The sequence below is a fragment of the Pogoniulus pusillus genome, chromosome 18 (assembly GCF_015220805.1).
Source record: "Pogoniulus pusillus isolate bPogPus1 chromosome 18, bPogPus1.pri, whole genome shotgun sequence".
NCBI classification, from domain to species: domain Eukaryota; kingdom Metazoa; phylum Chordata; class Aves; order Piciformes; family Lybiidae; genus Pogoniulus; species Pogoniulus pusillus.
The window spans coordinates 7,396,466-7,418,927 of NC_087281.1; the positions used below are offsets into that span (position 1 = coordinate 7,396,466).

At 39.9% G+C, this 22,462-nt stretch overlaps 1 protein-coding gene across 1 annotated transcript in view; it reads right to left on the reverse strand.

The window, feature by feature from the left end:
* Positions 1-22,462, reverse strand: part of KIF6 (kinesin family member 6) — a 173,192-nt gene that overhangs the window by 136,318 nt on the left and 14,412 nt on the right. Inside the window, exons 4-6 of the mRNA XM_064158320.1 lie at positions 14,621-14,768; positions 10,243-10,352; positions 7,033-7,162 (exon numbers count right to left, since the gene is read on the reverse strand). Of these exons, the coding sequence (XP_064014390.1) occupies positions 7,033-7,162; positions 10,243-10,352; positions 14,621-14,768 (388 nt within the window). The remainder of the gene's footprint in view (positions 1-7,032; positions 7,163-10,242; positions 10,353-14,620; positions 14,769-22,462) is intronic.

Below are 22,462 nucleotides of genomic sequence, written 5' to 3' on the forward strand. Positions count from 1 at the left end.
TCTTAATAGAAAGCCTGCAATTTGAATATTCACTTACCAGGAATTATATGAACAGCTATATCTCTTGACTGAATTGTCTCCTCTTTCATATCACTTTTTTTCCTGACTTAATAGTGCTAGCACTACTGAATTGATTTTACAAACAGTTTCAGGTCAAAGAAAGAAAGAAAAAGTCTGCAAACCATAGCTATTTAACATGGATCAGTTTCCTGTTCCAGACACAAGTTCAGATGTAGAAAGCAGTTGTGCTGGAATAATTAATTGAAAATGCAGCATGCAGCAAGTGAATAAGTGATGTGCAGAAACAGCATATGCTTGTAGTTGTTGGTGAAAATTCTATCATGAAATAACAGTCATAGCACTACTTTATTTTCATAGAATCAGAGAATCAACCAGGTTGGAAAAGACCTCCAAGATCATCCAGTCCAACCTAGCACCCAGCCCTATCCAGGCGCCTAGACCATGGCACTAAGTGCCTCATCCAGGCTTTTACCTAATACAGCCAAGCTCGCATGGAGAGGAAGAAGTTTAGATTATTAGTTTACACATATGTGGAATTTTAGAAGAATATAGGCAAGGCAATGGCTCTGCTTAGCTGTCTGTTTTCTAAGGATCATGTCACAGTCCTGTGAAATGAGTATCAGAGTGCAGTCACATGTTATGCTGTCCTCAGAGGCAAACCTCAACAAATGAAGGGGCAGTGAGTTGTAGCATAAGAATGAAAGTTAACAGGCTCCGAGAGAAATGTCAAGCAAGAAAATACTTCCAAACATTTAAAATACATTCATACCAAGAAAACTTTGCATGTTGTTAAGCTGTACTTTAATTATGGATTCAGAATTGTTGAATAATCAGAGCCAGTTTCACTTACTAGGAAAGGGACAATTTCACTATTTGCAGCTCTGTGAAGCAGAAATGGGTATTTTCTTTTTTTTCAGCTCAAAATCCACAGCAGAATTAATATCCAAGGACATTCTCCTCAACTGAACTGATATTTGAGGACATTCTGCACAGTAGTGATGGCATCAGTCTTACTATACTGAAGTCAGCACCAGATCAATTAGCAATACAGATCTAGCTATGGAAGCACAAAGTAAAGGCTGCCATGAAAGAAGAAATCATCATACTCCACAATAAGCACTCTTAAGCAAACACAAGTTTCACCATGCAGCAAAGCTCCAAGTTCAAAAGCTGTGCACTTTTAGTCACACATGTTTAACTCAAGAGGCAAAGCAAATCAAAGATACAAAAGAAAATAATTTCAGGATGCTGAGTTCTAAAAGCTCAGTAGTAGTTGACCTATTAGATCTTTATTGTCTATAGCAATGCACTAGCCATAACTTGGCTTTGCACATGCCAAGCAGAATCTGCTGGACTGGTTATCAGAAATTCTATTACTTTTCTCTCCACTCATATAAAATGAGTGAAGCTGATTTGGAAGTTGTTGGATAGAATTCCAAGCTTCTATTTTTAAAGTCCTTCAGAGTAGAGCTGTGCCTTAATCAATGCAACGATACTCCTGTTTTATGACATAGCCTATCTCTACTTTGCAGTTTCTATTTAGAAAGCTCTATTAGGACTTTTGCAGGAAGTATAAAGCAACAGAAGATCAAACTCTTATTATATGGGATGGGATCATGAAATATTAATTGCATTCATCATCTTCAAAGCTTTGCTACTTTTACCACACAAGGACATGTGAAACACAGTAATGACAATTTGTCAGCATCTTCAATGACTACTTTTTATCTTGCTATCTTATGCATGGAACTACAAGTATCAGCATTTATCTGTTCAGAAAATTTGAAACCTGAAACCATAATCAAAGAATCATAGAATCCACCAGGTTGGAAGAGACCTCCAAGATCATCCAGTCCAACCTAGCACCCAGCCCTAGCCAGTCAACTAGACCATGGTACTAAGTGCCTCATCCAGGCTTTTCTTGGAACACCTCCAGGGATGGTGCCTCCACCACCTCCCCAGGCAGCCCATTCCAATGGGAAATCACTTTCTCTGGGAAGAACTTCCTCCTAACATCCAGCCTAGACTTCCCCCGGCACAACTTGAGACTGTGTCCCCTTGTTCCATTGCTGGTTGCCTGGGAGAACAGACCAACCCCACCTGGCTACAACCTCCCTTCAGGTAGTTGTAGACAGCAATGAGGTCACACCTGAGCCTCCTCTTCTCTGGACAGTGTCTCCATGCCTGCTAAAATATTCCTTTAAGGGCTCTCAGAGTCCATTTTGTTAGCAGTATTCAAACCATATGTACATGAAATCATCCGCACACTAATTTGATGTGATCAAGGGAAAAAAGAAAGAGGGGAGGGGCTTGGCTCTCAGCAGATGGTTGCTATTGTGGAAGCTATATATAGAACAACTGATGAGCTGCAGCTACTTACAAAGAATAACCTTTTCCAGGCATTTTGTGACATCATAAACCACATAAGCAGACTTTGGATGCTTTGTGGTATCACATGAACGCTACAGAAGAATTAACGCTAGGTCGTCTGTTGCTGCCTATTTGTGGCATGGGAAAAGAGAATTTCAATAACATTTCTCTCAAGTTTATGATTTGGTAAAGTATCAATGACTTTTTTTGACTTTAGAGGTAAAAGAGATATTTCAAGTCATACAATGGAACCTCATTTTTCTCCAGGATCAGGACATACCTGTGTTTTCTGAAATGAAACTGTATGGAAACTTTGTGACTTAAGCCACTGTATCTATTCACACAACATTTGCAAGAAGGTGGTTTCTACTTAAATGAGAACCTGTAGTACAGCCATATTGCAAGAAGCACCTGAGCCAGATGTTTCTGTCAAGAAATGCAAGGTAATGAAAGGTCCAAAAGCTTACTGAAGCCTAAATTATCCTCTTTAATCTAATTGTTAGCTATCTTGAATCAACAATGTACTGCAGAAGTTCTTCCCCATACAAGAACTTATGTATTTCCCATATACTTCTTTCATTTTGAACTATATGAAAAGCTGTTTGAAAAATCACCATTAAAACTAAGAGAAGTTGCTACTGCCTGGAAAGAGAATGTGTTGATTACAGCTGCCAAATACACTCACAGTAAATACAAAAAAAAAAAGAGTTCAGAACAGCTGGGACAAAAAGATTTCATAGGAGATAAATGTAGTCATTCAACCCATGCTTCCAACCATCTCCACTTGGTAGTTTCTACAGTTCCAGGGGATATTTAGACATCAGTAGTGCATGGCTTTTCCTGTCTGACCAAATTAATGACCAGCCATGGCATAAATATGTCAGGTTGATTCTTCATATATAAAGATTGTACCAGAGGAGGTTTAGGTTGGGTAGGTTTAGGTGTATCAAGATTAAGAAGGTCCTTAGGAGCAGTCAACAAGGGTTTATCAAGGAATAAAACCATGTTTAACCAACCTGACAGCCTTGTATGAGGACAAACCAGGTGGAAAGATAATGGTAGCGTAGTGGATGTGGTTTATCTTGATTTCAGCAAGGCATCTGACAGTGTCTCCCACAGCATCCTCGCAGCTTAACTGAGGAAGTGTTGTGTGGATGATCAGATAGTGAAGTGGATTGAGAACTGGCTGAAGGAAAGCACTCAACAGGACAGAGTCTAATTGGAGGCCTTTATCTAGTGGAATCCTGCAGCAGCTGGTGGTGGGACCAGTACTGTTCAATATATTCATCAGCAACCTGGATGAGGGCACAGAGTGCACTGTCAGCAGATTTGCTAGTGACACAAAACTGGGAGGAGTGGCTGATATACCTGAAGGCTGTGCTGTCCATTCAGCAAGACCTGGACCAGCTGGAGAGCTGGGCAGGGAGAAATGCAATGGGAAACAACAAGAACAAGTGTAGAGTTTTGCATCTAGGAAAGAACAACTTCATGACCATGAGCACCAGTTCATGTGCTCCTGCAGCCAAGAAGGCCAATGCCATTCTGGGGTGTATTAGAAGGGGTATGGTTAGTATGACAAGGGAGGTTCTTCTCCCTCTCTACTCTGCCCTGGTGTGTGGCTACATCTGAAGTATTGTGCCCAGTTCTAGGCCCTTCAGTTCAAGAAGGATCTGAGGGAACTGCTTGAAAGAGTCCAGCACAGAGCCACAACGATGATTAAGGGACTGGAACACCTCTTTTATGAGGGAACACTGAAGAGCTGGGTCTTTTAAGCTTGGAGGAGACTGACAGGTGACCTCATTAATGTTTGTAAGTATGTGAAGTGTCAGGAGGACAGAGCCAGGATCTTCTCTGTGATGTTTAAGAATAGGACAAGGGGCAGTGGGTGAAAGTTGAAGCATAGGAGATTCTGTGTGAACATAAGGAAATTTTTTTTCACTCTGAGGGTGTCAGAGCACTGGAACAGGGTGTCCAAAGAGGCTGTGGAGTCTCCTTCCATAGAGACGTTCAAACCCCACCCAGATGCATTCCTGTGTGACCTAGTCTAGATGATTCTGCTCTGGCAGGGGCGATTGGACTAGATGACATTTCAAGATCCCTTCCAACCCCTAATATTCTGTGATAATGAAAAACTTCTTTACTGAGACAGTGATATGCATCAGAATAGGCTCTGTAGGGAAGTTAGGGAGTTCCAGCATGTGTTAAAAAAGCCAATGTGTAGACATGGCACTTTGAGACATGGTTCAGTGGCCATGGTGAGGAAACTAGGAATGTAAAAAGTTTTAATTCAATCTGGAATGCAGCTCTAATATGGATAAAAGTATTTAATCTCACAACATTCAAATCCTATTTTTCATATTTCATCTAACAAAAAACCTCATTCAAACACTACTAGTGGCTTTCCAAATAGATTCAAGAGAGTATTAACAGACAATAAAAATACATTCAAAGGGAATAAGTCCAATTCAGAGATCATAATTCAGTCCCCATTAACCTTTAAATGTTAAAAAGTTTTGGTCTTACTTGAAACACATGTTTAAAGATTACCAAATCTTCCTACTTGTCCTATGCATACTTCAAACACTTTAAGTTATAAAGAAAATACTGTGTAGTCTGAAGTTTATTCTAAATTTAAGCAATGGACTATTATGCATATTAAAAAAAATCTCCTTCCTCATTAAAATTAAGTAATTATCATTAGAGGAAAAACAACTGCTAACTGTGCATGCATCTGCACTGTTCAGACATATCAATCTCACAAAGGTTTTACCATTTTGAAATCAATGCATGCCTTTGGTCTATCTCACTTTGCTATTGTAAGAGAAATAGTAAAAACATACTAAGAATTCTCTAAATCAGAGGTGCAGCCTCCTCCAAACACAGCAATCACAGGGTATTTTCATCACAAGAATTTAGAAAAGATAACTTTAGCTGAAGATCTTTTAATAGCATATTGACCAAAATAAAATGGTATGTGAACAGTACCTAAATGACACTGTGATGCTGCTACCATCTGTGCCATATGTCTGGTGAAGGACCTGGAACACAAACCCCACGAGGAGAGGCTGAAGGAGCTGGGATTGTTTAGCCTGGAGAAGAGGAGGCTCAGGGGAGACCTTATTGCTGTCTACAACTACCTGAAGGGTGGTTGTAGCCAGGAGGAGGTTGCTGTCTTCTCTCAGGTGGCCAGCATCAGAACAAGAGGACACAGCCTCAAGCTACACCAGGGGAAATTTAGGCTGGAGGTGAGGAGAAAGTTCTTCACTGAGAGAGTCATTGGACACTGGAATGGGCTGCCCGGGGAGGTGGTGGAGTCGCTGTCTCTGGAGCTGTTCAAGGCAGGATTGGATGTGGCACTTGGTGCCATGGTCCAACCTTGAGCTCTGTGGTAAAGGGTTGGACTTGATGATCTATGAGGTCTCTTCCAACCTTGGTGATACTGTGATACATCAATCCCATGTTTCTGTAGACACCATGGTCTGCTTATGATAAGTCACCCCACAAAACACCACAGTCACCTAAAGCCAAAAAATGTCAACTGATAACAGGTGCTAAATTCTGAATGCCTGAGAGGAAGCAGAAGCCAGTAAGCTCACTGAACTGTACTGCAACTGCAATGAAACTAAGAAATAATTACATAAATAAAACTTCTACAATGAACTTCATCTGAGTTTTTTGATGTCATATTAACATTCAGACCAAGCAAGCAATATTGCTGTAAGGGATGACAGCTATTCAAAATATTGTTAGATGAGTGAATTCTCTGCTACTGGGTTCATGCACAGCCAGCACTTGTTTTCTGACACGTACTAGCATGATCCAGATAAAACTAGCAAGTTTTAGAGTACAAAGTAAGCTAAAGGAAACCGTTCAGCACACAACACAGTTAAGTCATGGACTTTGTGTCACACAAGACTTCATGATACAATTAGCTGAGGTTAACAACAAGCATCTGAGTAAATCAATGTAAAGAATAATGCAATAAAAGTTATTATTTTGGGAAAAAAAATAGCCTATTTACTTGGTTTATCCTTTGCAGTATATATTTGCTATTGGCCACTGTTCAAAACAGGAAATGAGTAGACAGATCTTTGGTTTTACCCATTAGGAATAATCTTTTAGTTTTACTGAATGTAACTTTGTCTTAACCTTTATTAACTTAACATCTTCATTAGTGCTGCTATTTGTTCAAGACTTGTTTGGTATATGTTTTCTCTTTAAGCAACATTTTCCAGGTATGGAAGACAGTTGCCCTTTGCAGTTGCTGATTTATGATCCAGTCAGTCAGCAGCACATCACTCTTTAAATATCCTATCTCATTTTCATGGACAGCACTTCTGAAGTGATCAGAGAGTTCATGAAAAAACATTATCCAAGCAATGAACTGTTTTTTTTTCTGGTTTCATTACCAACTACCATGATAAATTTTCAGGTTCCCAAACTCAGTATCACCTTTGTCTCTTTTGCTACACTTCCTCAAATTCTTCTCTAAATTGTACCAACCTTTCAATTTCAATATTATCAAACAGTTCTTTGCCTCAATATTCATCTTTACTACATAAATATGCATCTGATGTGGAGAAGTTTATGATCATTTCAACCCTAGTGGTGTTAAGTAAGACATGTAGCAGCAGTTCCCACCTCAGCAATCATTCTGTTGGTGTCTCCCAAGAAGAGTAGGTTTAAGGCTTCTTCTTCATTGCTTGCTTGCTGAAGAGACAAGTTTTTTAGATGAATGTTCTGATCAGCATCTTCCATTATTGTAACTTTTCTACATGGAAAAAAAAACAGCAAATGACAATCCATGCAACACCCAAAATGGAAACTTATTGTTCTAAGGTAATCTTTGTTTCATACTTTAGTTTTGATTGCGTCTAAAAGCTGACATCTAAAACCCAAGATCAATCATAATAGAACTAAAGGCATCAATAGTAAATACTGTGTTAAAGGAAGTAGTGAATTTTAACTGACATCTCTTTTGTATCCCATAATTATAAATATCCACAAAGACAGTTCTAAAAGCTCTATTAGCTAAAGCTTTGGGATTTATTTTTATGACATATAGTAAAAGCAAGAGCAAGAGGTTAGATGAATCACAATCAGCAACAGAATGAGGGGACACAGTCTCAAGTTGTGCAGGGAAAGTACAGGCTGGATGTTAGGAGGAAGTTCTTCCCAGAGAGAGAGATTGGCATTGGAATGGGCTGCCCAGGGAGGTGGTGGAGTCACCATCCCTGGAGGTGTTCAGGTAAAGCCTGGATGAGGCACTTAGTGCCATGGTCTAGTTGACTGGATAAAACTGGATGCTAGGTTGGACTGGATGATCTTGGAGGTCTCTTCCAAACTGGTTAATTCTATGATCACCACAAACAAATAATAATTAGGAGTTTGTTTGCCATTACTACAGCTATTGAAGCCCAGATTATGCATAAAGCATAGCATAATCTTGATGAGCAAACAGGCATGGAGTATTTCAGAATGAACATATTTGGAACTAACATGGTTTTGATTACTTTGCATTTGTCAAGACTTTTTCCCCATTCTTCTCAAATGGTAACAATGGCAAATGTAAATGATCCCTTTCTTAAATTAAAAGCAAACAAACAGAATGATTGTATTTATTTTCAGTGTGGCTAGAAAAGCTCTCAGCTGTACTTCTTTAAACCTTGAAGTTCAGAAAAAATGAAGTAGTGTGGATATGGAAAAGCTGCAGGACACCTACTAAGTATTACTGCAACTCTTTTTCACTTTAAATATCCCTTTGATCAGACTACCTTATTTGCTTTACTGAATAGCCATTAGGGTCTCCTCATGTGCTAGCCTGAAGCTAGCTAGAATGTTTTGGTGAGAAGAACTAGATCACAGGCTGTGAAAGGGAAACAATGGTGATGTCTATTTCACTCATAGGCTTGCTGAGAGGTATAAGAGCAAGAATCCAAACATAGATAAGGGAGTTGCTCTCTGTCTGGGCTTTGAGCTGCATTTCTCTCTCTCTAACCTAGCCTGATTAATCCACTTGCTTCCTAAAGCCTTCCTTGGGGCACAAGGCAACGTCTGGGGTAAGGTAGAGGGGTGGGACAAGGTGTAAGAGTGGTTGGGAGCCCCTCCTGGGGACTCAGGTTTCTGGGAGGGCTGTTGTGTTTCTGTAGTACCTTTTCCCTTGTCTATTTCTGCATATAACTATATATAACTATATATATAACTATATATATAAAAATAAAATATCTGCTTGTCTATTGTGCTAAGCTGTAAATATAAGCTTCACTCAATTTCCAGCTGAGTCTAGTTTGGGTGATCTTACAATGTGTGTGTATGGGGGGGGGGGGGAGGGGGGGCAGGGAACACCCAAACCATCACACCTCAGTTAGGACATTCTCCAGAATTCAACATGGAAGCTGAGCAGTTGCATCACAGGATTTGAAAAACTCAGAGTGAACATTCTATTAAAAATCAAAGCACACTAATTCTGAGGGTGGCTGAGGTACAGCACAGTGAATTAGATGTTTTGAAATAACTTGTAACTACCACATCAGAACTGTTTCAAAAGTTATATAGTTATTAAAAAAAAAAACATTTCCCCCATGGATAGATACAGCATTCACTACCTAGATAATATAGTATGTAGTATCAAGTATTAGCTATACTATATACATGCATATGCATGCATATGTATGTGTGTATATATATATATATATTCCTATTCTTCATAGCTAACCACAAGAGGGAGTATGGGGCTTGAGTTTCTATGTCTAGTTCTTGCATGCTAAATACTCCCAGATGCTTCATAACCCCATAGGTTGTGTTTTGTTCTGCTTCACTTGTCATTTTTCCCCCAAAACTGACAGAATCAAACAGAGAAACTAACCAGCATTCCATAGCATTACTCTTAGCATTAGTTTACCCTCTGATGGTGAAAATATTGCAATGGATATATAGAAAAATCAAAAGACACTTTGTTGCTATTTTCAAGAAAGTAACAAACTCATATACAAAAGCACACACAATGCTTCTTTAGTAGTCATAATAGTTGTTTTTCCAAGAACCACTGCATCCCACTTGGCCTTAGGGTAAGAGGAACAGTGTGGCCAGTAGGACAAGGGAGGTTATTCTTCCCCTGTACTCAGCACTGGTCAGGCCACACCTTGAGTCCTGTGTCCCAGTTCTGGGCCCCTCAATTCAAGAGAGATGTTGAGGTGCTGGAAGGTGTCCAGAGAAGGGCAACAAGGCTGGTGAGAGGCCTGGAACACAAACCCTGTGAGGAGAGGCTGAGGGAGCTGGGGTTGTTTAGCCTGGAGAGAAGGAGGCTTAGGGGGGACCCCATTGCTGTCTACAACTACCTGAAGGGACATTGTAGCCAGGTAGGGGGTTGGTCTCTTCTCCCAGGCAACCAGCAACAGAACAAGGGGACACAGTCTCAAGTTGTGCAGGGGAAAGTACAGGCTGGATGTTAGGAGGAAGTTCTTCCCAGAGAGAGTGATTGGCATTGGAATGGGCTGCCCAGGGAGGTGATGCAGTCACCGTCCCTGGGGGTGTTCAAGAAAAGCCTGGATGAGGCACTTAGTGACTTAGTGACATGGTCTAGTTGATTGGATGGACTGGATGATCTTGGAGGTCTCTTCCAACCTGGTTGATTCTATGATTCTATGATTCTATGGATGGTGGCCAGTTTTCCTAGTCTCTATACATACAAAATGAAATTTAGACAGTGTTGATAAAATTGGGAAAGCCTTTTGGGTTAATTAACACAGAGATGAGCAGCACAGTTTCAAAACCATCCCCAAATAATGTAACAGAGCAGATGAAAATGATTTCTATTGTTGGTTTATGGTTCTATGCATTTTTACTACTTACGGCAAATCTTCCAGTCTGGAGGCCTCATGTCTTGGGTCCAGCAGATCATAACCACATTCATTGTAGATTTCTAAGTAGGAAACATGAGTTGTATATACTTTACTGCTATCCTGGATAAGAAAAGAAAAGAAAAAAAGGAAGAGCTATATAGAGGAGTCAGCTAGATAAGAGGACAAATTTATGCCTATAGCTTTCATGTTGCTTCCTCAACACATCTCCTTTTCCTGCATATGTTTTACATTTTAAATTTGGATACTTGTGTTTCCTGTTACCATATATATAAAGGCTGTTTTCCTCTCAGAAAACAACAAAAATCCAACCAAACACACACACAAAACAAACAAACCCCCCAAAACCTCACAAAAATGCCCCCCATAAATCTCATCACACTTGTGAGTTTAATCTGATGTTTTAAGAATCAACAAGAAAGGAAATATATGAAGCAATGATTTGTAAGTAGGTAGACAGAAATATCCCTAGAAGCATAACTAAGTACAGCTTTTGTTCCAAAACCCAATCTGGAAATGTAAACACAGACATTTTTGTAGAAATTATGTGCTGAGAAGGTAGCAAATAAAGCTGTTATTTTTTTTATCCTCTTTTGCTTTTATTACATGCCTAGTGCTAGAAAAGAACATTATTAGTGCACTGACTTTGTATATTGCTGGCAATGGCAAGATCAATCTGTTCACTTGCTCTAACAAAAGTCCTCCACTGGGTTGTACAGCACAACATGATCACTTTTAAAAAAGATGACTATTTCCATTCCCACAAAAGCAATCTTTAGGGCACCTCAAATGTTATGTGTACATTTACCTTCCACAGCCATACTTTGAAAGAGCAAAGGTAAAAGAGCAACTTAACATTGTTAATCCTCACTTGGATTATCACAGTATCACAGTATCACCAAGGTTGGAAGAGACCTCATAGATCATCAAGTCCAACCCTTTACCACAGAGCTCAAGGCTAGACCATGGCACCAAGTGCCACGTCCAGCCTTGCCTTGACCAGCTCCAGGGACGGCGACTCCACCACCTCCCCGGGCAGCCCATTCCAGTATCCAATGACTCTCTCAGTGAAGAACTTTCTCCTCACCTCCAGCCTAAATTTCCCCTGGCGCAGCCTGAGGCTGTGTCCTCTTGTTCTGGTGCTGGCCACCTGAGAGAAGAGAGCAACCTCCTCTGTTAGAAAACATGTTCGGTGGAGCGCTATGGGAAGATGACTCTTTGGTCACCAATACGGTTAGATGGTCAAATCCCTTTTATTTCCGTGATACAGTAACTTATATGCATTCTAGCAATAGGCGTGCTCAGCTTAAGATTGGTTACAGTCAGAGGGTCCAGAGTTACTTGTAAGGCATCAATAGGTCAGCATACCATAACAATCTGAGGGTCAGCCTCTGGGGCTGGCTAAACTCTGCCCACCTGCAGCTGCACTCCACCCCCTGCAGCTGCATGTGGGGGGAAGCTACCCTGTGCCTGCTATCTAAACTCCCAAGATGGATCCAAGGACATTCCCAGCACGGGTTGCTCATTGTTTTATCAATTCTTGTGTGCTCTGCTAACAAGAATTTCTCCAACACTCCTCCTAGCTACAACCTCTCTTCAGGTAGTTGTAGGGAGCTGGGATTGTTTAGCCTGGAGAAGAGGAGGCTCAGGGGTGACCTTATTGCTGTCTACAACTACCTGAGGGGTGGTTGTGGCCAGGAGGAGGTTGCTCTCTTCTCTCAGGTGACCAGCACCAGAACAAGAGGACACAGCCTCAGGCTATGCCAGGGGAGATTTAGGCTTGAGGTGAGGACAAAGTTCTTCCCTGAGAGAGTCATTGGACACTGGAATGGGCTGCCCGGGGAGGTGGTGGAGTCGCCGTCCCTGGGGCTGTTCAAGGCAGGATTGGACGTGGCACTTGGTGCCATGGTCTAGCCTTGAGCTCTGTGGTAAAGGGTTGGACTTGATGATCTGTGAGGTCTCTTCCAATCCTAATAATACTGTGATACTGTGATCCTGTACTTGCAGCATTTTAAATGTCTCTATTATCTTCTGCACAAAAGAATGGATGTCATGTTTTCTGTACAAACCTTCCACATTAAGTCTTTTGGGGCGAGGGGCATACACAGACAACACATATAATTTAATTAGAGCCAGTTTTCTCCATCTCCCAAGTTGTCAATTCTCTTTTTGCCAGGGCTGAAGTCTTTTTTTTTCCAGGCAGCAATATTGCATTTGGTTTTGATTCAAAGAGTAAAATACTTCCAATTCAGTGTGGTACAATGCTCCATAAATCACCGTGATTAATTTTTAAGTGCAACAATTAGACTTATGATTTCTGCAAGATATTTTTGCAATACAAAGTTCTACTTCTGCAGTTGTTGAAATGTAGCATTTGCACTTGTGATAGTTGTAAATAATAAGCTTCATTCAAATTTCCAGAGCTGGCTGAGTCTAGTCTGGGTGATTTCTAAAGTGTGGGGGGGCAGGGAACACCCAAACCGTCACATCCTTTATTTTGGCACTCCAGCGTGGGGCAAATTGATTTTGAGTGATTGTTAATTAACTCTGGAAATTTGAATGAAGCTTATTATTTACAGCTACCACAATATACAAGCAGATATTTACAGTAGATACAGTTATAGACAGACAAGATAAAAGGGAATAGAGAAACACAACAGCCCTCCCAGAAACCTGAGTCCCCAGGAGGGGCTCTCAACCACCCTTCCACCTTTTCCCACCCCTCTCAACCTTATGCCAGTCCCAATGAAGAATGGAGGTTTGGCCAGGGGGTTAGGAAGCAAAGTGGATTAGTCAAAAAAAACATGGAGTGTGAGGTTAGAGAGTAAGATGCAGCTCAGAGCTCCCCAGCAGCAGAAGTGAGAGAGGTTATCTATGTTTTTATTTCTTGTTCTTTTACATCTCAGCAAGCCTATGAGTGAAGTAGACATCAGCCTTGTTTACCTTCCACAGCCTGTAATCTAGTCCTTCTCACCAAAACACTCCAGCTAGCTTCAAACTAGCACAGCACTTATGTCAATGGATAAGTGAGAGTTTAAGGTAAGTTTCCAGCTCTTTGGTTTAGGTAATTTAAGACATTGGTGCAATGTGTTTCGCCCTATAAGCTATGCCAAATTCAGGATTCAAATAGCAGCAGGAGGAAAATCTATACAGCATTAAAAAAAAATCAATAAAGCATTAAGAACAGACAGAATTTATAAGAGTCAGATAGACTATAAGGAAAAATGAAAAATTAAATCATATTGGACAGTGTTTGCTGATGCTTAAATCTTTCTTTTGAAGTGAAATCAGTATTTATATGGGTTTAGTGACTATTTCTTAACTGGAAGCTTCAGATATAAACTCACATCAGTCATTTTTGGGAAACAGTTTACCATACCTTAAAGTGCTCTTCTAGCTATTGATAGCTAGTGCTTAGATACTGATATTGTTTACCTAACAGTAAGTAAAATATAGGCATTAGATAACTGATAAGTAAAATATAGGCATTAGATAACGGAATATTTTAAAATGCTTTATTTTAGTGATTTATGTGTTGGGTTTGGTTTGGTTTGGGGTTTTTTTTTGAGTATTAGTTGAGTATAAAGAAATTAGGCAAGTTATGAAAACTGAAAGTAATGCTCCATCTTTTACAAAACATAAGCATCAGAGCAATTTTTGACCTAGACACATGTGATGCAGTGCACACAATACAGAAACAGAGTGGAGTTAATGAGTGTTAAGAATGAATTCTGTGATCTGAACATATGTTATATCAATTAAAAACAGCACAGCTTTTTAAACCACAAAACCTCCTCTATTGATGTAGATTATTTTCAGTCTGTTCATAGGATCACAGGATGTTAGGGGTTGGAAGGGACCCAAAGAGATCATCGAGTCCAACCCCCCTGCCAGAGCAGGACAATCCTATCTAACACAGATCACACAGGAACACATCCAGACAGGCCTTGAAAGGATCCAGAGAAGGAGACTCCACAACCTCTCTGGGGAGCCTGTGCCAGTGCTCTGGGACCCTTACAGTAAAGAAGTTCCCCCTTGTGTTGAGGCAGAACCTCTTTTGCTGCAACTTACACCCATTGCTCCTCGTCCTATCCCAAGGAGCAAGTGAGCAGAGCCTGTCCCCCTGCTCCTGGCAGCCTTCAAGATACTTATAAACATTTATCAAACCCCCTTTAAGTCTTCTCTTCTGCAGACTAAAAAGCCCCAGGTCCCTCAGCCTCTCTTCATAAGCCATGCCCTCCAGTCCCCTAATCATCCTCATAGCCCTCCACTGGACCCTCTACTGCCAATGTCTTACTGCATAAGGTATCAATACAGCTCAGTATGCATAAATTTGACACTAAATATAAGCTGAAAACAGTGTCTCATACCTTCTGCAATTTATTAAAAACATATGATAGAGTCCTGGGAATGATGCCTCGATCGCTGTAACGTTCTGCTCCTCCTGTGATGGTAAAAGTTTTGCCACTGCCTGTCTGGCCATATGCAAAGATAGTGCCATTATATCCTGCCAAAACACTATAGAATTAAAAAAAAAAAAAAAAAAAAAAAAAAAAAAAAAAGGGTTAAATTATATAGAAGGCCTAACATATTTTCCATGTTTAGTTTTCTGCAGAACCAAAACAAATAATAGTAATACTTAATTACATAGCAGTTGTCTGCAGTAGAATCACAGAATCAATCAGGTTGGAAGAGACCTCCAAAATCGTCCAGTCCAACCTAGCACCCAGCCCTATCCAGTCAACCAGACCATGGCACTAAGTGCCTCATCCAGGCCTTTCTTGAACACCTCCAGGAATGGTGACTCCACCATCCCCCTGGGCAGCCCATTCCAATAGCAAATCACTCTCTCTGTGAGGAAATTCCTCCTAACATCCAGCCTAGACTTCCCCCAGCACAACTTGAGACTGTGTCCCCTTGTTCTGTTGCTGGTTGCCTGGCAGAAGAGACCAACCCCACCTGGCTACAATGTCCCTTCAGGTAGTTGTAGACAGCAACGGGGTCCCCCCTGAGCCTCCTCTTCTCCAGGCTCTGCACACCCCCAGCTCCCTCAGCCTCTCCTCATAGGGTTTGTGTTCCAGGCCCCTCACCAGCTTTGTCACCCTTCCCTGGACACCTTCCAGCGCCTCAACATCTCTCTTGAATTGAGGAGCCCAGAACTGGACACAGTACTCAAGGTACTCAGTAATAAAAGAACACTTGAAGACATATTATAGATACAATGGAATTTAAACTGTCTATAACTGAAAGACATGCTGATGACTCAATTTACTCCATTATTCACTAACATCATTAGCCAATCATTTAGCACTATTTACATTACCTTTGTAAATGTTTTTCTTTTGCTAATGATTTTTGTATCTTAGAAGACTGTAGGTGTCAGGAATTGTGACCATACATTACAGCTGAAGAATCCAGAAATTTTTCACATGTGACTTTGCTAACAGCAAACAGAGAAGACTACATTGTAGTTAGAAACCTTGTGTAAGGATACAGTTACACCAGAGGTCTTTTTCTACTCTAGGAATGCTACTATAGTGAACTATACTATATTAGGCTACTCCTAGCTTGGATAAGTGCATGCAGGAGAACCTGTGCTTTTACCAGTGTAGTAAAATCTTCATTTACTATGAAAATACACAAAATCACATTGCTACAAGCAAATTTTTCTGTTAGAACTGCATCTGTAGAAGAAGCTTCTGTGGAACAGTACTAGTAGCTATGCAATGGCATAGCTTGAAATGACATTCAGACTCAAGCATCTTTTTTTCCCCCCACATCTCATATTTCTACTTGCAGAAGTACCAAGTAAAAATTTAGTAAAAGATGTGTAAATTCATTACACTCTCGTCGTTACCTTCCACCAGATTTCCAAACAGTAGACAAGTTTAAGGACAAAATGTTTCCTGCATTCATAGAATCACAGAATCATCAAGGTTGGAAAAGCCCCTCAGGTGCACCAAGTCCAACCTAGAACCCTATTTACAAGATTTGCCTTCAACCATATCCCTAAGCACCACATCCAGATGATCCTTAAACACATTCAGGGTCGGTGACTCAATCACCTCCCTAGGCAGCTCATTCCAGTGCCTGGCCACTCTCTCCATGAAAACCTTTTTCCTAATACCTAATCTAAACCTACCCAGTCTCAGCTTGAGGTCATTTCCCCTTGTTCTGTCTCCAATTAACTGTGATTAGAGACCAGCATCTCAAAATTGTTCTACCACAATTCTAGCATCCTCTAACAAAATATATGGAGTATTTGAAAACAAAGTTATCAATAAAAAATATTTGCATGATAAAACTTACCAGAAGCAAAATCTGCTTTGGATTTGATGTACTATGCTTAAGGATCTATTGATTTTGCTAAAGACAAGCTAAAATTGCTATTGTACATTTTGTTTATTGAAGCCAAGATTATGAAGAATAGAGGGCAGACAACCCTTTCCTACGAGAAAAAGAACCATGTATAGATAGCTGGTCTGGTGCCATTAGAGATGCAATGATTCTCCAACTTACTAAAAGCCTGAGTAGTTGCCAAATTGCTTATTTTAGTCCATTACAGTAGGATGTTAGAGACAAAAACAGAAACACATTGAAAGCAACTACAGTGAACATCTGCTTCCAAAGACCAAAATGTCCAGACAGAATATACATAGATTTTAGATTCCAGATGTTAAAAATCAAAACAATTATTATTATAAAACACTTCATTTATCTTAGGAATTTCTTGTGCCCACTATCACTCTGGCTGAATTCTGAAGAAAGTAATGAGTTGTCAGAGGATAGGAGGTATCAAAGGAAGCTCAGAGATGACAGACTCAAAGCAAGCATGGGGAAGTGACTCTTCATGCAAAAGGTAGTTAAGCTGTGGAACTTCTTTCAATGAGATGCTTTAAATGTCAGAATTTCACACAGGCTTCAGAATAGACTGGATGGATGCATGAGAAAAAAAACCCAAAATCTTAGGGCTAATAAACACAGAGAAATCAAAAAATCCTTAGAATGCAAATGACTAGAGGCCACCAGAATACCTAGGGGGAATGTAGCTCTATATGCTCACACTGTTGTGGTGTTTTGGCTTGTTTTGTTTGATTGTTGGGGGTGGTTTTGTTTGTGTTCTCATTGCTTTTGTTTTTGACCACTGAATATTGACTGTTAATCCCTATGAGATACAACATACCAGGGTAGATGGGAGTTTTGTCTCTTGCAATAGAGTTGCTCTTTTATATTTAAGAGCTCTGCTTTTCAGCTCTCCTATATCTAGCATTCTGGGTTTTCTAACTCCTTCTCTTTCAAGTTGCTAAAAGCATATACTTTCAGTTACAATGACATGAGTACTCCATAAAGGTGTGTTCTGCAGTGGGCCTAAAAAAGCAATAAAGGTGTGGCTGCAAACTATTTACCTGAGGTCCCTGTACTTCACAAAAGCTGCTAATTAGACTCAGCACACATGTAAACATAGGATAAATGTCATATACTCTATACCATCAAGTCAGCTACAGAAGTCATTTGGTTTTCTTGTTGATTCACATATTTCTTCTACTTAGTGCAGCATATCAGCATGGCTCTAGTGGTTTTCCAGAAAACACAGATCAGAAAATGTGACCTATGTATCAATGTATTCTCACAGTCCAATATAATTACAGATAATATTAATATCTTGTGAAAGTGCTGGTTATGATTCCACTGATGAGTTTTACTTTAAAATCCTATATGAAAGTCAATGTTTTACATATGTGTGTAGAGGAGGCTCAGGGGAGACCTCATTGCTGTCTACAACTCCCTGAAGGGAGGCTGTAGCCAGGTGGGGGGTGGCCTCTTCTCCCAGCCAGCAACGGAACAAGGGGACACAGCCTCAAGCTGCGCCAGGGGAGATTTAGGCTCGAGGAGAGGAGAAAGTTCTTCACCAACAGAGTCATTGGACACTGGAATGGGCTGCCCGGGGAGGTGGTGGAGTCGCCGTCCCTGGGGCTGTTCAAGGTAGGATTGGATGTGGCACTTGGTGCCATGGTCTAGCTTTGAGCTCTGTGGTAAAGGGTTGGACTTGATGATCTGTGAGGTCTCTTCCAACCTTGGTGATACTGTCATACTGTGATATTCTCTAAGCAAAAATCCTAAACCTTTGATAAATTTAGCACTTGGAAGCACACAGGTTGAGATGATGTGCTAGTTTGAAGCTAGCTAGAATGTTTTGGTGAGAACTAGATTACAGGCTGTGAAAGGAAAACAAGAGTGATGTCTACTTCCCTCATAGGCTTGCTGAGATGTATAAAAACATAAGTCAAAACACAGATAACACACTCAGCACTTCTTTCACTTGGGCTGCTGGCTGTGCTGCATTTCTTACTCTCTAACCTATCCTCCATTTTGGACTAATCCACTTTGCTTCCTAACCCCCTGGCCGAACCTCCATTCTTCCTTGGGATTGGGGTAAGGTTGAGAGGGGCAGGGGGAAGGTGAAGGGGCAGTTGAGAGCCCCTCCTGGGGACTCAGGTTTTTGGGAGGGCTGTTGTGTTTCTGTATTACCTTTACCTTGTCTATTTCTGTCTATAACTGTATATACTGTAAATATCTGCTTGTATATTGTGCTAGCTGTAAATAATAAGCTTCACTCATATTTCCAGAACCATGTGAGTCTAGTCTGGGTGATTTTTCAAAGTGAGAGGGGACAGGAAACAGCCAACCCATCATAGATGGTTATTGATGGTCATCCTGTGAAGACTTTAATATATGCTCTTATAAAGATCATTCACTAAGCAGATACTTGCAGTCATGCTGCCTGGATGCTACCAGGGCATCCAGAACTTTGCTTTTTTCTTATTTCTCTCCCCCATCCAAGGAGCTGAGTCTTGGCATGGTTAAGTACACACTTGGTTGAATAAATTGTCTCTTTACTACTTCAAACAAAACACATCAAAGACACATAATCCAAGTAGAGGATTTGCTGAAAAGATCTTTCATGAACTTCTGCAGTGCTGTATAGCTCCCTGTTCAGAAGTTCATGGACTACTTCCAGACAGATTAGCTAAAATGTTGCTGGAGAAATCTGTCTCCAGTATATTTTAGCAGTTACTTGATTATGGTTGTCAGATTTTCTGGAGTGTCTTTTCTCTTAATAATAATAAACTCAGAACTATGAAGCCTACTATAGAGAAACATTAAAATCTCTAAAAGATAAATAAAATTTGTCCAAAGTTATACATTTCATTTCACTGCATTAAATTCTGAGAGTTCATTTTCCTTACATGCTAGAACACATAGGCACATGCTTCAAATGCTTTGACATAGCTATTATGCAAAGAAGAGAAGATCTTTACATCAGAAGCCACATGAAACAATATTTACACAATAAAATGCTATCAATTTCACCTACAGAAATATTTAGGGTTAGCTCTAAACCAAATGCAGAAAAACAGACTGAAAAAATAAGGCAGTTTCTAACCATCAAACTATTTTAGCTTTGCTTCTACCACTTTACAACCAGATACACCATGTTTCTATCTGGGAAACACAGACAAACTTAAATGTACAAATGGAAAACCTAAGTCACAGATAAGTCCAACATCTTGGACTTTATAGCTGTGATCAAGATCCACTCAATACAGACAAGTGTCACTGACCTGAATTTCAGCTTGGAAATAAAGTTTTTAATATTGCCCTGGACCTCAAATTTTGTGCAGATAAAATCTCTAGAAAAATATGGCATTCCCAGGAAAATACTGACATAATAGTTCTGTAAAGAATCATATTTTGTTTAACATACTGTTTAATAGTTTGTTATTAATATATAGCAGATGTCTGTTCCATTACTGTCAAGAAAGGCTCAAAAAGGCAAAACTCTGCTAATTCAAATGCATCAGGATAACTAACAAATTGAATCTTACTACTTTGTATTTAACTCATGATTCTGGAATATTAGGATTTCCCAGATTCTGTGGCAGAATTAAAGACTGGGTCAATACTTGGTAATTTTTGAGTTGTGTTATCTATCGTAGCATTTCGGGCAGAATACATCTGGTCAGGCTAGATGAAGATGTGCCTGTCATGAAGCTGTATATAACAAAAAGAAATATGTTTGCTGTACATATTTGTGAAGGTTTGGGTGTTCCCTGCCCCCTCACACTTTAGAAATCACCCAGACTAGACTCAGCCAGCTCTGGAAATATGAATGAAGCTTATATTTACAGCTAGCACAATATACAAGCAGATATTTACAGTAGATACAGTTATAGACAGAAATAGACAAGGTAAAAGGGAATACAGAAACACAACAGCCCTCCCAGAAACCTGAGTCCCCAGGAGGGGCTCCCAACCACCCCTTCACCTTCCCCCTACCCCTCTCAACCTTACCCCAGTCCCAAGGAAGAATGGAGGTTCAGCCAGGGGGTTAGGAAGCAAAGTGGATTAGTCAAAGAGGCTAGAGAGAGATACAGCTCCACTAATTCCCCAGCAGAAGTGAGAGTGGTTATCTATGTTTTTCTTTCTTGTTCCTATACATCTCAGCAAGCCTATGAGTGAAGTAGACCTCACCCTTGTTTTCCTTTCACAGCCTGTAATCTAGTTCTTCTCACCAAAACATTCTAGCCTGCTTCAAACTAGCACAATATTAATTTGAAATTCAAGCATGTACATTTATGTGCCTATGCTTACATGCATCTGCTGTATGTGAGGGTGTGTTCCATGATAAAAAGTACAAGACTACAATTGAATTATTGCAAGAAATGTCAGTTTAAAGCAAAATACTGGTAAGGAGATATGATGATTACCTGCTACGTATTCTGAATTCAACCAACAATTACTTGTGTAATAAGGAGCTGAGTTTAGCATTATGCTGTATAGTATAAAGTTGATTTTATTTCCCTTGGTGGAAGAATTTCCATAAATCAAGAAGAAAATGGTAACAGCTAATATAAATTTTAATGAACTATTGATTACAGGCAAACAGTATGTAATATATGGGTTAAAATTGTCCTATTGCAATCCTAAATCTCCTTTAGCTTAGAAATTACACTGCAGAATAAAGGCATAATTATACATTCATGTCAAGAAGATTTTAATGTTTAACTGAATGTTAAGCACTAAAAAATGGTTACTTCTAAAAAGCACAACAGCTTCTGCTTGACCTTACAAAGCTTGGTGCCATGGTCTAGTTGACTGGCTAGGGCTGGGTGCTAGGTTGGACTGGATGATTCTATGATTCTATGATTGTTTTAAACACAAAAAAAGTATTGAGTATATCCTCTATGTTGCATAAAATTGAAAGCACACCTTTTCTACATGACAAGGTAGTTATTACAAATGAAGTACTTGTAATAATTGATGAGACCTCAATATGCATTCCAATTGACTTGGAATATTCAATTTTAATACTTCTCTTGTTGTGAAGAAGAGATGCAATTTAAAAATCAGCAAGTTGAAATAAATGTTTCTGAAGTATTCCACATTTCAGCACAATCTTCAAATTGCTTAATACTGTTATATAAAAGCTTATGCCATGATGCTTGCTCAAGAAAATATGTCTTGGGCTTTATGAAAATAAAATTCTAATATGCTTTCTCTTCTTCTCTTTGGACTTGGGGAAATTCAAGAGGAAAAACAATCACTGCTTAAAATACAAAGTGTTCAATAATTTAAAGGTTCCATTATCAATAGTAAGATATTGTAATGACAGGAGGAGGAGTAATGGGCTTAAACTGGAAGAGAGGAGATTTAAAGTACATGTTAGGAAGTTCTTTCCAGGGAGGGTGGTGCAACAATGGAACAGGTTGCCCAGGGAGGTTGTGGATGCTTCCTCCCTGGAGGTGTTCAAGGCCAGGTTGGATGAGGCCTTGAGTGACCTGTTCTAGTGGGAGATGTCTCTGCCTATGGTAGGGAGTTGGAACTAGATGATCTTTGAGGTCTCTTCCAACCTAAACCATTCTATGATTCTGTGAATAAAAAAAAAAAAAGAATAAAAATACTCAGAATCCAGAGAGAAAAGATGTTAAAAAGCCACTGCATGTAAGGATGTAAACTGTGACACTGAGGACAAATGTGAAAATGCTGTTAATACGGCAGCTCCAACTATGGTGCTCTAAATGTATAACAGATGGGTTTTCAGAGGGAGATAGCATCTTTTAGTAGACATTCTAATAAAATTGAGAGAAAATAAGATTTGGCTCAGGGATTCAGTGGAGTGTTTGGGTTTTTTTTGGTTATGTTAGGAAGAT